At 42.6% G+C, this 16,228-nt stretch overlaps 1 protein-coding gene across 2 annotated transcripts in view; it reads left to right on the top strand.

Annotated features, from left to right (window-relative positions):
* The window catches only part of EXOSC7 (exosome component 7), a 46,148-nt gene extending 38,294 nt beyond the window's left edge, over nt 1–7,854 (top strand). The window contains exons 5-8 of one of the 2 annotated variants that reach the window (XM_077129583.1): nt 942–1,012; nt 2,895–3,018; nt 4,086–4,241; nt 7,621–7,854. In XM_077129583.1, coding sequence (XP_076985698.1) covers nt 942–1,012; nt 2,895–3,018; nt 4,086–4,241; nt 7,621–7,725 — 456 coding nt within the window. In that variant the 3' untranslated portion in view covers nt 7,726–7,854. The remainder of the gene's footprint in view (nt 1–941; nt 1,013–2,894; nt 3,019–4,085; nt 4,242–7,620) is intronic. The other variant, XM_077129584.1, reaches the window with a different exon arrangement.
* The last annotated feature ends 8,374 nt before the right edge of the window (nt 7,855–16,228 follow it).

The raw sequence follows: 16,228 nt of genomic DNA, 5'->3' as shown, positions 1-16,228 counted from the left end.
TACAAGTAGTTACCAGGCTCCTCCTGCCTGTCAGCTCTTCTGCAGAGCTTTGGGGATAAAGAAATGAACAAAACTAACAGGGTACTCGCTCTCAGGAATTCAGTTGAGGTAAAGAGGAGACAGACTCTAAACAAACACATGCACAAAGAAATACAGTACTTTTTTTTCTTCTTGTGGCTTCCTCACATTTTTTTACTTGGGATAGCCCTCTTGATTCTTTTCCATAACCTCAGGGCACATCTTCTCATAAGGTCAGAGCAATGCATGCTTTTGCCTTAGTAATATGTTCCAACCTTCCTTGCTAGGAGAGTATGTTTGATTGTGATCAGTGCTTTTCCTCCTGGCAAGCACATGTATGAGAGATCTTAGTTTTTATTATAATTTATGTAAAAAGTGTGGTGTTACAAGTTTAGACGTCAGATGTATGTTGATAATTATATACAGTAGGTAACTACAAAGCCTTGTTACACTAATAAATGTGAATCTGGAGACAGCTGCAACATCATTGGACACCCTTTTTTCCTTGTTTGGAAGCCAGGTGTATATCAGGTAAGACTTGCGATACAATCAGGAACTATTTGGAGTAAAATAAAGGTGATTAAGCCTTTGCAAAGGGCCCATATGACTGGAGGAATATGAAAGATTAGCTGCCAAGGCCTCTAAGTGGTGGCACCAGCACAGGGGCCAGCAGTGACCTTGCACATGTGGTGCGCGTGAGCAGAGCTATAAAAAAGGCGGCACTTGTAGTTAGGGTGAGTGCCAATGACATGCATCTACTGATTGACTAGCCACAGAGCAGTCACATGTACTGTTTACCTTTGTTTTGTAAGTACACACCCCATCAGCATTTCTTAGAAATTGATGTCCTTTAACTTGAATAGTATCTAAAGTAATAACTGATGCCTGCTGCTGCTTCTCCCCTCCATTCTTATCTCCTTCAGCTGCTGGAATGTGGTGGAAATTTGTTTGATGCCATCTCCATTGCTGTAAAGGCCGCTCTCTTCAGTACAAGGTAAGCCTTCCTGGAAGTAGCCCCTTGGGACCTTGAGAACTTGAGCCAATGCTCGTGATGAAACACTGAGGAGATATCTACTATAGCTCATAAGGTGAATGTAACAAAAAGTTTTGGTGTTGAAAATGGTGTTATCTGATGTTAGACTCGAGGAGAAAGAGATTTCATTTCATAAGTTAAAACTGTGTATTTCTGTATTTATTTTTGTACTGTTATTTTCATAAGTAAACATGTACCAAGTAGAAAAATATTCAAAAATTGCAGAGAAGCAAAAAGAGTAGAAATCAACTACAGACCAACTGTCTAAATACTATTGCTGGTTAAATGGGCAGGGAATTTTGCCTGTTTTGTACTCTGCTATATCCCCAGCACCGTGAACAGTGCCTGTCACTTAGTGAGTGCTCACATATTTCTGGTTTTTTTTTTGCATGGGCAGGCACCAGGAACTGTCATATATTTCTTGATTGCAAAAATGAATGTTCTAAAAGCAGAGTAGTGCCTGCTCTTTGGTTTAAGTGAAGAGCTGGAAGTGGTTATATCAGTGTGGTTCAGCTTCTTCCATGGGCTATGTAGCAAGGGACATACTGCTAAGCTATTTTGGAGTCAGCATTTCCTCTGTTTGATTATAGAGCTTTCCCCTTATATGCACCAGGTACTTTGAGGGACATCTGCAGCATTTGAAAATGAATGGGGGGGGGTGGTGCGGGGGGAATACATTCCATGAGTTTACACTAGGATAACAGGGAATCTTGGTATTAGAAAGTGAGGTTTAGAAACTTCTTGGGATATATCTTAAGAAAATAATAGGGTAAGTGAGCAAAGATGTTCATTCTAGGATGTTCATTACAGCTTCTTTGTAGTGATAAGAAATTGGAAACAACTTGAATATCCCAGGATAGGTTACTGAAATCCAGGTAGTGGCATATTTAGAGTTATTAATATGGAAAACCATTTACTAGATAATAAAATCTTCTCATCCTTGTTTGTTGCTTATTGGTTTGCTTTGTTGTGTTTTGTATTTGTAATTCTTGTATTTAATATGTCTGGCTGTGTGTGTGTGTGTGTGTGTGTGTGTGTGTGTAACACACACACACAGACACATACACACCAAAATGGTCATTATAATTCTCAGTGCTTGTATTATGGGTGATGTAACGTTTCCTTTGTATTTTAGAATTTTTGCATGGTGAATTTTGACAATCTGTGTAATTTAAAACAAAACAAACAAAAGCAAAGTAATACATTTAGGTCAGAAATCGTGGGATGGAATATTTGCTGAAAATGAAAATTGTAGACTCCCCACCCCTAACTGCCACCAGACTTTTGGCTGAGACTAGTGAGGGTGTGGGTCCGGCGCTCCTACCCACTGTTAAGGGCTGGCATGTTGGGGCCTATGTGCCATGTCCCATTAGCAGCAACCTCTGCTTGGGCTGTGCTGGAGAAGGAAAGGAAGTTGCCATCCATAACAGAATAGTAAGTAGTGTTTGCATCCTTTTCAAACAATATTTGACTACTCCAAGGTCTTGAAAATGTTCTCAAGTTTTCTTCTAAAAACTTCCTTTTATCTTTCACCTTTACATCTGAACTCCATTTTGAATTAATTTGCGTGTGTGGTATGAGGTAGGGATCAAGATCCATTTTTTTCATGTAGCTGTCTGATTGACCCAGCATTATTTTTTTAAAAACTGCCTTTCCCCACTGCATGGCAGTGTCACTTGAGCACTTTTAACAGGTGGTGACAATGAGGATGATAAGTATAGACACATTGTGACTTTCTGTTGTGAGATCAAAGGATTCTGACTCCTGTTTTCCAGCTCAAGAAAAATAAGTTATCTTTCTTTATCTCAGTAAATGGGAATTTTAATTGTGTTCCTGCTTACAGGATACCAAGGGTTCGTGTTCTAGAAGATGAAGAGGGATCAAAGGACATTGAACTGTCTGATGACCCTTATGATTGCATCCGGCTAACTGTTGAAAATGTCCCCTGTATCATCACTCTGTGCAAGGTATGAACTTGTACTTTATGGTTTGTGTCTTCCCTGTGAGTGTGTGGGTCCCCTACATCCCAAGCCATTGAGGTTACTTAATAACCTCATGAACTATATAAAAGTAACTTTACCCCAAATCCAGTGATTTGGTCATATTAGAAACCATGAGCAGCTCCTTTTCCTTTTCATTGGAAGATGTGGTAGAGACACAGGAGTACATATGTGGGTCCATAGTAATAATAGCCAGAATTTGTTTAGCTTCTTCCTAGCAGGCACTTCACTAAAGCACCTTTTGTACATAGTTCCTTTAATTCCCCCAGCTCTAGGATGATTGAGTTAAGGGGTCAGTCCTACCACTAACCCTGCCCCCAGTAAGCTTCCTGATACGGGTCCTGATATCCACATTGATGAAATGAGGAGGTTGAAGCTGCTCCTGGGTTTCTAATATGTCAAGTATGGTTTCTATGTTAGCACAAAGGCCTGTGGGGCCTAACTTCATGCTGATGCTAATACATAACTGGCACTGCACAAGGCTGTCCAAACAGGCCTGAGTCAGCTGGGGTTGTTGATTCCACACAGAATTCATCTTGTAACTTTGAATGGGTCAGATCTAATGGCACAAAGGTCATGTCATGAGCCTGGGATATGGTGAACTCTCAGATAGAAGGATGTTGGGACTGACCAGTGCCACCTGTGCGTGGCTTGTGCTTGAGCATGTCCCTGAGCATGGGCCCTCTTGATTCACCCTTGTTGTCAGTTAGATGTCTCTTGTGACTGTGTGTGAATTTGTCCCTTATACTCCTCTGTTGGAAACCCTTGGTGGTCTCTGACGTGGATGGCCTCTGAAGTACACACGCCCATGTTTCCAGTCATTTTTCTGTTATACTGTTCACACCGTGGCCTGCGAAGGAATGTTGCACATTCCTTTATGATGTTTTCCATATGAGCAGACTCTGACATAAAATCTTGAACGGACAATAAAAATCCTTTGCCTAATATAAATATTTCTACTGAAAGGCCATACAGGGGTGGGGATCTTGGATGTGCCTTACCCACGAGTGTACTGGGCTCCCCTGACTTTGCAGATCGGCTGTCGACATGTGGTGGATGCCACTCTTCAAGAGGAGGCCTGTTCCTTGGCCAGCTTGCTGGTGTCTGTGACCAGCAAGGGGGTCGTGACATGCATGAGGAAGGTGGGGAAGGGCAGCCTGGACCCAGAGAGTGTCTTTGAGATGATGGAGGTGAGTCTCTAGTTCTGAGGCAGATGCTGAGAGAGCCAGTTGCTTCCTATCTCCTAGACCACACCATGCGGTTTTTCCCCACTCATATCCTTGACTCTGGACTTGGAGCTGGGAGAATGGCTGATGTGAGCTGGACACCTGCCAATGATTGTCACTTGTCTTCAGTGGGTCCCTTCCCTTCTAGGATCCAAAGTTCCTCATTTCTAAACGAGTGCTGTGGACTTTGATAACATAAAATCCCATGTAACCCCTAAATTCCAAGCTTTTGTTATTTGACTGTGCAATTCAGTTCCTGGATGACCGCTTCCTGTCCCTTGAAGGGAATAGATAAAGATGGACCTAGAAGGCTGATGGGTGATTGTTTCCCCTATTCTTCACAGGTCTAGGAGTGTTTAAACAAAGACACACAGGTGTGATGGGACAGCCTCTGGCAGAGTAGATTGCTCCGTGGTGATTAGGCAGCACCTTTAGGGTACTTCTCCAGCTGCTCTTCTCTGATGGGTAGATGTGTCTGTCTTCCTTGTGGGGCAGGGTATACCGAGGCCTTCCCTGCCCACTGGACTTTTCCAGAAGTCTTTGAGGACTGAGTAACTGACTGAATTGCCAGGAACAGATTATCCGGACCTGATTTTTTGTGTTATCTAATATTACTTATAATACATGCTCAGAGATCATTATTTGGTAGCCTCTTCATTCATAGAAAAGAAGATTGTCCCCTGGAGAATCTAAGCACTTTATGTATACTTTTAAAAAAACAAATCATCTTATTTAAAAGAACAAAATAGGCAGGGTTAGAACATGGGTTCTGAGGACCTTCTCTCCAGGCAGTAAATGCTGACCTGGGGCTTTGTGTTACTAAGCCTTTCTGCTACAGTCCCCTCATCCCCCAAACAGGGATAATAGTAGCAGTCCCTGCACTGAAATTGTTGTGAAGACTAAGTGAGGGTGTAGATGTGAAGCACATGTCCGAGTGTCTGACACATCGTAAGTCCTCAGCCATGTCACCTCTTGTTCTGGAAGCTCTGTTAGGTGCCCTGAGTGCAGTGTCTACACCTGTGCGTGGCACCCTGCATCCTTCACATTTTGGTAGTTGGTTAAATTTTTTAAACAAAAACCCTTAAAGTGTGACAAGTTCTCCCACAGACCTCTCTAGACCACTGACTCTGAAACTTCGTTTTAGAAGGAACCCTTTTTCCAGAAACCTACAACCTCCAGATGGGTTGGCTCTTAGGCTAGATGAGTCCTGAAACCCACAGGGGCCAACCTCTCCAGCAAATCAACGAGCTCCATCCCCTACTCCATATTATCGACAGCCATTTCCAACATGAAAAAGTTAGAATGGTCATAGCCCAAATACCCCTGAAGATTGGGAGAAAGATCAAAGGAGGAAGTGGAGTTATAACAGAGAAGATAGGATTTAACAAATGAGTATGACTACTAAATCACAATACTGATATTTCTTTTAGTCTCTAGTGTCTCGGAGCAGCTAGAAGGAAAAACAAAAAATTATGGAACTGTAACCTGTACCAAACTCTGAAATCTGTTCTATAACTAATTCAGTGTGCTTTGGAATTTATTGCTTTTTTGTATATGTTACTTTTCACAATTAAAAAAAAAAATTGTGCCAGGACCTGCCATATTGGAGACCTGGGTTCGATTCCCAGAGCCTGCCCATGCCAAAAAAAAAGAACCCGTTATTTTTTTGCCCAGCAGGAATTTTATGAGACTTCTAATAGCTAAACAACAACAATAAACAAATAATAGCTAAAAATGTATTGTTAGTTTACTACGTGTCAGACATTGTTTTAAGTGCTTTAAATATATTTTCTCATTTAATCCTCAACATTCCTGTCACATAATTATTATTATCTTTATTTTTGCAGACAGTAAAATTTGAGGCACAGAAGAAAGAGTAATTTGTCACAGGTCATAAATGCTCGACTAGGATGCAAACTTAAACTGTGTGCCATTCTTAGCCACAGTGCTAGTTTAACCTTATAAACCAGGCCTTGGTCTTCTCTGGCTACCATGGGTGAGGGAACCAGAGTTTTCTCCAGTGAACCTGCTCTCCCCTGGGGCTCTGGGGTTGAGGTCCAGAGAACATGTTTAGGGGGACCGCAGCCCTGTCTTACCCTTTGCCTCGTGATTATTGTGCAGGCCTCCACCCCCAGTCTCTGCAACTCTAGGGTCAGAGGTGTTCAAGACCTCTCAAGCCCTGTGTCTCACATGTCTCTTCTCTCTTCCTTTCTCCTTGCCTTCATTTATATGAATAACCAGTAGTCGCTATTTGGTGCCTTTGACATTTTTTCTTTCTCTTCTGATAAAAATCTTTCCAGAGTCATTTTGGACCTTACCCTGACTTTCCATTTCATAGAATCGATACTCCCAGCCTTTGGATGGAGATCCTCTTTTCATAAGAGATTTTAGTAATGCTTATAGTTTCATCCCATGCTACAGTGAGGTGTCAGGGGAGAAGCACAAAAGTTGTTGCTCTGGGAGGACTGGGGCAGGGGCCTGGACATGGGGTTCTTTCTCCCCAACATTCTCAACATGTTGAAAATAGAACCAGTGGCAGAACTGAATTAAAACTGCTTTGGGAAGGTGGAAGACTTGATGGGATTACTGTAGGTTTGTAATTGATTAAATGCATTCTTAAAATGATTCATGAACCTAATGGCAAGTAGAGTAACGGAAAGGATTTCGTGTATTGGTTTTTTTCCAGGGCCCCCTGTTTCTGTTGTGTAGGGACTGGTTACTAAATTTGTCAGTGGTTTGGCCTCTTGATGTACCTTAATTTCAACACCCCCCTCCCGCACCCTTGGCCCCTCTCTTCATGGGAGTAACAAAAGACCCCATCCACACATACTTTGATCACAGCTGAGCAGTTCTCCCTAGAGGCTTGGTGGGAGGTGAATTAGAAACTGCTTGTTAAATGTGTTCTTGGTACCATCTGTTTCTTCATCAGATGACTCTGATTTTCTGTAGTGTCCTTCTTCCTTCTCAGTACAGAACACTGTGACTCGGCTATAAACTCAAGTCCAGATTTGGTTGACAGCTTTCCTGCTTGCCATAATGGCAGCAGGAATGCTGCGCATGAACTAATGGCTGTGGTGGCCTTTACTGCTTCCTGCTTGCTGCTTGGGGTCATTGTCTTTTTTTTTTTTTTGAAGGAGGTGTTTCCAGAATGTAACCATTATGTTGGTAGGGTTTGGGGTTTGTTTTTGTTCTGATTTGTTTTAATCAAAAAACTGTCCTCTAAGGCAGATGGAATGTATAAAATATTGGAATGGCTAACCAGCAGAAAGGTAAGCTTTGCTTAGTCAGTGTGTACTTCACAACTGAGCATGTTCTCTCTTCGCTCCCTTCCTTTGTGCTGCAGACTGGCAAGCGAGTGGGCAAGGTGCTGCACACCTCCTTGCAGAGCCTCCTATACAAGGAAGAAAGCCTGGGGCCCAAGAGACAGAAAGTCGGATTCCTGGGATGACTTGCACATCACTTCCTCCATTGTGTATTGTTTGTTTTTCTTTTAAACCAGAGTTTGTATATATTTTTCTATGTCTTGTGAATTTAAGGCAATATTTGTACCTGTAATATTAAAGTCTGTTTTCTGGTCTGGTTTGGAGTGGCTCCAATTTTCCAGCTGTCTATCAAGATGCCATTCAGTGACCCCCTGGAAAGTCTGGCCCTTATCTTATAAAAGACAACCAAACCTGAAGATCTCCTGCCAGGGGATGGGATTCTGGTCACCGGTCTCCCCCGGGAGACTCACTTAGCTCCGACTACAGGAATTCAGTACAGCACCAACAAACAAATGTGAATAAAGATCAGACAGAAAATGACTCAAAGGAAATTCTTATGCTGTATTTTTTGTGAATTTTCCTTTCCGGAAGGACTTTCAAAGTAAGAATCAGAAGGAAAAGTTCAATCACCTGGTTTGTTTGTGGACTTATTGGGGAGGGGAAAGGAGGAAGCCCTCTGCCCTGGTGCAGACCCAGGGCTTCTGCCTGGCTGGTGAACCTTTCCTGAAGTCTGGGAAAGCCCAGTTCTTGCTTCCCGCCCTCCACGAGATCCAGGCCACTTTAGCCCTTTAGCCCACCTTTCTTATCACTCATTTTAAAACTTCTTAGTGTTTTATAACAACTCCCTGGTGTTTGGTAAGATTTCCTTGTTTTATCAGCATTAAGAAGACTGCTTTAGAGATGTTATTTGATAACTCAGCCTTCATGCTTTGGGAACAAGAAGGAATGCCATTCTCCATAACCCCAGAAAGCTCTTATAAACCTTTTTTCTACTCACAGTGAATTGTGTTGGGATTGAGTCTATTCCTAGGTTGAGCAGTCATCTTTTTTTTTCTACGAGTTTAAACCAAAACTCTACAAGTTTCTACCAAAACTCCCAAACCAATCTTAAAGCATCCTGGAGAAGGAGCTGATTCATGAGAGAGAATATTTCAGCTAGGGCATTTGCTCTGTGCATTCCAGTTAGACAAAGTGGGGTAAGAAGTTAGGAATTTATCACCTAGCGGAAAGAACATAATTTGAGCTGAAGTCCTAGCCCACAGGTTCCAGCGGTCCTGGTGTGGGGCATCTCCTCCTGGCATAACCAGGTAAGTCCTTTGGAGAGAAGCAGCTCCTGGCATGATCTTGATGAGGAAGGCTTCCTAATGTGTTCAGAACACATTAGGTTTTTTCAGTTTTCCTTTTACGTGCTCTGTAATGATTGTCCCTCCAGGTGGCGTGATAGTCAGTCCCCCTGACAAGACGGAAGTCAGCCTTATTCCTCCTCCCCTGTTCCTGGTTGATTGTCCACATTGAAACATTGGTGATGGTGATGCAGAGATACAATTAGAGTTTGAATAAGGTTTAAGCAACCTTGGCTTTTGGTTAATTTCAGTGGATCATTTTTAGGTACATAAATTAAAAGGGATAGTATTGTAGAGTGAAACTCAGCTGAGCTGAACTTCCCTTTAGACAGACCAGTTGTAATAGCAAGTTACCCAGCTGTGTTGGCTAGCTAAGCAGTTATAATTACTTCACAATAATAATTAGTAAAAATGAAGGAAAGAAGTAAAGGTCTGCATCTATCTCTTATCACAGCATACCTTTCAGTGAAGGCCACCCATACATGTAAGGAGTACATTACAAATGAAATAAAACACCAAATGGGAAAGTTGTCTCCAGGAGAAAAATTTATTGGAAATTTTTCCAGCTAACAGAATAAGGGAAAAGAATACAGAAGGCAGAAACTGACAGACTTAGGAACACAGTGTCCTGGAGAGACCCATGGTCATCTAGCAAAACCAGAACTGTCTTTAGTGGCCTTTAAGTAAACATCAAGAGAAGAACATTAAAATCAGCCAAAAGGCAATTAACCTTGAGGATGAGGGTGGAGGGTCAAGTTTGGGGGAGGAAAGGGTAAGGAACTCAATGTTATGTAATATTCAAATTGGTTTCTGTGATTCTTTGTCTCCCAAATTATGTAAGTTCAAATCTGCAAAGTTTTTGAATTTAGAATATTAATGGTAGCGTGTGATTTGCTCAGTAAAGGAAGTAGTCTCAAATATTAACACTAGTACTGCACAAATAAGTACTAACTGGAAACAACCTTTACAAAAAGCTTTAAATTATCCATAACCCTTAGGCCTAATAGTTCCACTTCTAGGAAAGTAAATAATCTAAAAATACAAAGGAATAAAAATGTTAAAGAAGTTCATCCCAATATTATTTATACCCCTAACATAATGGCTATAGCATAAAGGCCAATCAGTAGAGAAATAATGAAGCTCCAAGTGTGTTGGATGCCTCTGGTACTCTGCCTCTCATCTTCAGCCTCACCTTCATTCTAGCCACAGCTGCAGGATAGCTCCTTGCAGGCTTCAATTCACTTCATGTCAGCAGAGTCTTGACTTCTGTGCTTTCCATGGACGTTTTGCCTTCTGCTCGTAGGCATCTCTGGCACCATGTCATGGAACATTGACAGGAGTGTACTCAGCATGTAAGTGTGTGCAGGCCAGAAGTGCTGGAGATCTATCCCTTACTAAGGCAACCCACAACCACTGGGGACAGAGAGATGTCGCCTCTTTGAACCTTGGGTGGATGGTTCTGAGAGGCACTCGGTACACTCCTCAAAGCATGGGATCATGCTTCAGTTGCGCATTGCTGCTATCGACTCTTTTCCCTCCCTATTTTACTTTCCCCTGTCCCTCCCTCCTGCTTCCTGCAGGATCACCTCCAAAAATAAACTACCAGAACACAAGTCCTTATTTCAGACACTGTTTTTGAAGAGAAACCCAGGCTAAGCAGTTGGCACCAAAGGTGGCTCTAGAAAGCAGATCCTCTAAATGGGATTTGGGAGCTGGCTCAGTCATTGGCTAATGGCAGCAAAGACTCTGTAGGCAATAAAGTGGTTTGGAAGTAACCTAGGCTATCCTGTGGTGGGTTGAGATGACCCCAGTCAGGAGGAGAGGGGTTATGTGAAGCTCTACCACATGATAATATGGGGTCAGTGGTAATGATAAGGATTGTAGAGTTGGTGGACTATGAAAAGCCTTTAATGATGACAGGTTGTTCAACTATCAACTTATGGCATTCTATAAAAATGAGAGGGCCTCCATGGCTCAGTTTAAAGAGACTGGTTACCAGCAACTATTGAAGTTCAGACCCAGGATTTAGCTGTGCAAAAATGGCAGAGCTGTGAAGAAGGAAGGTGTATCCTTAGCAGGTTTCATTTACCAATGTCAGGGCTTTTACTGGGAAAGAAAGAGACCAGGATAAAGAGGATCTTAGCCCTCCATATTCCCTTGAATCCTCTGGGCAAACAGAAGCAGCCCCCTCTATTTAAAGGAGAGCAACCTTTTGTGGAGGTCATGTAAGGACCATACCTGAGGCAGATGCCTTATGAAATTATACATGTCAACATCATGATCTGCCACCATCTTGGCTCATTGTCTCTAGACTAATGACTAGGGTCAGGTTATGGCCCAGCCTGAGCAGGGAAATACAGTCCTGCTGTGAGGAAAAATAGATTACTCACCAGAATAACTGCAAGACTTGGAATATGCCAGGGAAATAGGTGTGGGGATGGATCTTTAGGGCTGCGATGGATGTGAGTGGAAAGGATAGGACTGGGAAAACGGGATTTCAGTATTCTGTTAAGGAGATCTGAAGTTGGTCCTAATACACTGCTGGAATATCCTCTGAAATTTGACCTGGCAAATCACCCGAATTGCCTTGGAGCAGAGTACTGAGAAAAGGGCTAAAGGGTTCAAAGAAATGAGCATGTTAGGATGGATTTATTGTGTTAATCTGGAGAACATGCCACTGACCATGATCCCCAGGATGGCCCAGAGGGCACTCCCTTAACTAAAGCAAAAAGAAGGCACTAGTGAGGGCTCTTGGCAACCTTGAGAAAGTCAATAGTAGCTATCATCTGTAGAATTGTTTAACAGCATAGGATGTTACCATGCACCTGTAATCTCTAGTATTAGTGGATGGATAGGATTCCAGAACATTATGGGACAGGTGGCAGCACTTAGCAACCAGGGACAAACTTAGTATAATTTCCAGAGTGGCAGTGTAGGGATCTGTGGCAATGACTAACAGTTCCTGGCGTCCTGAAGCAGATAGACATCTGATCAGGGTTTGCTCCACTTGTAGAACTTAAAAGAAAAAGGGGTTGGAGCGTAATAGCCTTAAGTTAGTCACCATAATGGAAAAATCAGTTCTTCACCCAGTTTCCACATTAAGCCATTTCATAGACCCAAAGTCCATTGATTAAACAGGAAATTGGTTCCTTTCAATAAAAAACCTGCAATATCACCTTAAGTATACACAGCAAATACTTCCCCAATCTTTTCTCTAAGAGACCCATGGTCATTTACCAGAGTAATTGAGCATTGGAGAAAAGTGATTTTAAAGGCTTTGCTATGGATTTTGAGTTGATGCTGATACCTGAGAACCTGAAATACCATCAATCAAAGTCCTCTAGATAAAAGGGGAGTTAATGGAGGCCAGGTGATAAATAGAGTTCTGGCCCAAGTCTGTCTCACGGGGGTGGGGTTCATTGGTCCTAGAATTATTTCTCTGTCCCCGAATGTAAAGTAGGGATGGAGATGATAAACTGGTATAATAAGGTACAAATGTGTCGAATGATAAGAATCACAATGATAGGAAGGATCAAAGCTGGAAACTGCCTCACCTCCCTGGCCAAGACAGCAAATCAGAAATAATAATGTATCCTGGGAGAAATCGTAGATATTAGCATCAAAGTCAAAGACTTAAGGGGATGCAAGAATGGTTGTCGCATCACATTTCCATTTAATTTACTTCTGGCCTCTAAAAGCCAGATGGATTGTGGTGGACGATGAAGTACCACCATAAACATGAGGTAGTCTTGGTTGAAGTTGCTGTACCGGATGAAAGTATTGACTGGGACAAATTGACATAGCCACTGGCACTTGCTATAGATTAGGCAAATGTTTTCTTAATCCTCTTCATCAAGAAGAATCAAAAGCAGAGTACTTTATGTAAGAGCGATAGCAAAATGTGCTCATTGTCTTGCCTCTGGGCTATTTTAATCACTGCTTTGTATCACTGTGTAGTCTGCAGGACCATCATACTGATCTGTTTATTTTTAATAATCATGCTAATTGAATCTTTTGCATTTAAAAACTTTTTATTGTGTAATATAACATATATACAAAGCTAAGAAAGAAAAAAGCAATAATTTTCAAAGCACTCTTTAACTAGTAGTTACAGAACAGATCTAATTGGATCTGGTGAACAGAAAGAGGAAAGTTCTTTGGAAGGTCTGGTAAAAATGTTTGTAAGAAAGTGGGAAATAAACCCCATGAAGATTCAGGAGAGCACTACATTGAGGTTTTTCAGTGCCATTGAGGCATTTTCAGATTGCCCAGTGGTGTAGGGCATTCTGAGACATCCCTTCTAAGATAAAGGACATGTTGAATCTTGCATCCCCAGCACCACTAAAAAGAAGCAGAGGTCTTGGTGGGCCACTTTGGATTTTGGAGGCAAAAAAAAAAAAAGCTACACTTGAGCATACTGCTTCAACCCATTTATTTAGTGACAGTCAAAGCTACCAATTGTCTTTTGTTCTTTTTATTTCTTTTTCTGGAGTCATGCAAATATTCTAAAAATGACCATGAATACACAACTGTGTGATGATACTGTGAGCCATCGATTGTATACCATATATGGACTTATGTGTGTGGAGATTTGTCAGTAAAACTATTAAAAGAGAAAAGAAAGAAAGAAAAAAGCTGCCAGCTGTGAGTGGGACCCCAGAATAAGGTAGGACTCTGAAGCCCATCCAGACTGCATTACAGGCATTCCTGCTGTTCAGGTCATATGACCCAGAAATTCCAGTGGCGCTAAGGCTATCTGACATAGATAAGGGTGCTGTGTAGTTTCTGACAATTCTAATAGGCAAGTTCCAGCACAGACCTCTAGGATTCTAGAGTAAGGTCATACTTGAGAAACAGCAGCAAAATACTCACCTCTGAGTGAGTTTGAAAAGCAGTTCCCAGCTTGTCACAGGCCCATTCAGAGACTGAGTACCTGACCCTAGGATCTTCCATGAACTGATCTCCTCAGGAACTAGTTATTGTCAGACCCACCAACTCATGAGGTTGGGCAGACGCAGCAGCAATCCATGGTGTGGTGAAAGTGACACATTCAAGATTAGGCCCAAGCAGGTCAGTGGGCACAAGTAACACAAACAGGTTGCCCAGATTCCTCCGTCACCTACACCCATCGGACCCAATACTCTTCACTCATACCTACGGCTTAATGGACAACCAGCTACTGTAAGAGGAAAATCCTAGGCCTGGTTTGGGGAATGAATCAACTCTATATATATATGCAAGCCCAAAAAAGGGGTGCTGACACATTTTAGTCCCACTCAGAGGTGGCCATATAGGACAATGGTGAAGGAACTAATAGTCACATACTTAAAAGTTCACTTGGCACGAAGGGAAAGGATTTTTGAGTACTGGGGAGTTGCTTGGCTGGCTGGACAAAGTCTAAAGGGAGTAAGCTGGGATGATCGGAAACAAGGTGTGTGGATGGGCCTAGAGTAGAGTTCCCTGGAAAGCATGAACATCCACCAGAGGAGCCACTCAGCCACGAGGTTATGGTTTCTGGTCTGGGTAGGATATATTAGGTCACAGCAGACCACCATTCATGCTCCGATGACCAAAAGAAGGTGCATATGTTTAAAAAAATCATATTTCTAAAGATTTCAGAGAGCTATGGAAGCAGAGGATTGGATGGTCCAAAATTCCACAGAAGGGAGAGACCTGAAAAGAGCAGTCAATTACCAGCCGCTTTCTTCCGTAGGGACATCTGCAGATTCTGGGCATCTGCTGAGGATCAGCCTTGGCACACAGAGAGGGACTCTATGAGGGAAAGAGAAGCCAAAACAACTTTCGTGTAGGACTAATGTGACAATTAGGAAACGTCAGGATCCCTAAACACACAACTGTTTTCAGCATTTATTGAATTCCTAAGCTATGGTGGGAGGTCAAGGACCTTCAATAAGATGGCTTGAAATCTTCCCATAACTCCTGGAGGGCTAATCAAGTTTTCTATTTCTTCTTATGTTAGCTATTATAGCTGAAGGCATCAGGGAAGTGCAAAGCTAGGCTGAGCCTGCATTTATTCATCCCAAATTTACAAATCTGGTAATTTATTTTCTCTCTCCCTTGGAATGAAAGGAATAAAAGGGCAGGAAAAGGCCAGGAGGGTAGCACCAGTGAACTCCCCCAACATGGAATGAAGCATTCGCCTCTGTCACACTGCTCAGACCTGTCCTCTTCCTTCCCACAACTCCGCAGGTTACCTGGCTAACTCATGCACACAGTGTGCTCCTTGAAATAGTCCCTTTACACAGGCAGGGTCAGGATTGTGTCACCATGTTACAGAAGAAGACTGTAGGTCTTGAATAACTTGCCCAAAAGGACAAATGTACCAGGCATTTTTGGTTTTGACAAAGGGCCAAAACTGCCCTTGTGATATTTTCGGTGATTTGCACCCCTGACGCTCCTAACTTTGAAGTGGGTGTGTAAAGTTCTTTGCCTGCATAGTCCGGGCCACATTTCTGTTGACACATGGCCAAGTGGAACTAAAAGGAAACATCTGTGCAGCATGAGAATAGGGAGTGGGGGGTGGTTATGTTGGACCAGAAGTTTTTTGTTGTTTGAACTGACATGGGTGGAGTAGCCAGAGCTTGTTTGTATAACCAGATTTCCAACAGCTTTGGAGGTTGGGGGGGGGGGGCAGTTAGAAAACAACACTTAAAAATTGAAATATGCCTTTGTAACGCTCTTCCTCTGCTATTTTTTTTTTTTTTTTTTGGCCTCTGGGTTTTTTGTTTCCCAGAATATTCTTTGTGCAGGAAATTGGTATGAAAAAACTGGCCCTTGTGGGTGGCAACTTGCGAACATTAACCTGACTTCACTCTTCTGGCCAAGCCCATCCCCACTTGCTGTCTTGTGGCCTGGCCTGAATCTCATGGATGGTGTCAGCAGAAGCATGTCTTTAATGCTACGAGGCTGCTTTGTAACTGACTGCGGTGGTAGATCCTTTGCAGGTAACTGCAATGGTGGTCTACACCTGGCCAGGGAGAGCTAGCGGTTGACAAGGGGTTGGGCTTGGTGGAAAAGGGGCCTGGGTATTTAATGGGAATCAGCTCAGCACTGGTGACTAATGAGGCATGGTTGATACCCAGAGCCCTTGGAATCCATGGCCTTATGAATTGAGCAAGTGCTCCGTCAGACCTCAGGAGGCATGGGCTCCGGGGTCACAGGTAGGCCTTCGAGAACATGTTTCATTCTGCAGATTGCACCATAATGAGGGCAGTAACAAGCAGAATTCTATCCAAAGGTGATTTTGTGTATAGTTAAAAAACCTGGGGATTATATCTTAGAGAAACAGTTGGAAGAAAAGGGGGTAAGGAACATGGAGAAGAGA

Source organism: Tamandua tetradactyla, chromosome 15 (genome assembly GCF_023851605.1).
Source record: "Tamandua tetradactyla isolate mTamTet1 chromosome 15, mTamTet1.pri, whole genome shotgun sequence".
In the NCBI taxonomy this organism is placed as follows: Eukaryota; Metazoa; Chordata; class Mammalia; order Pilosa; family Myrmecophagidae; genus Tamandua; species Tamandua tetradactyla.
Note: the sequence above shows the minus strand (reverse complement) of the source record. Positions and strands in the feature narration are given on the sequence as shown.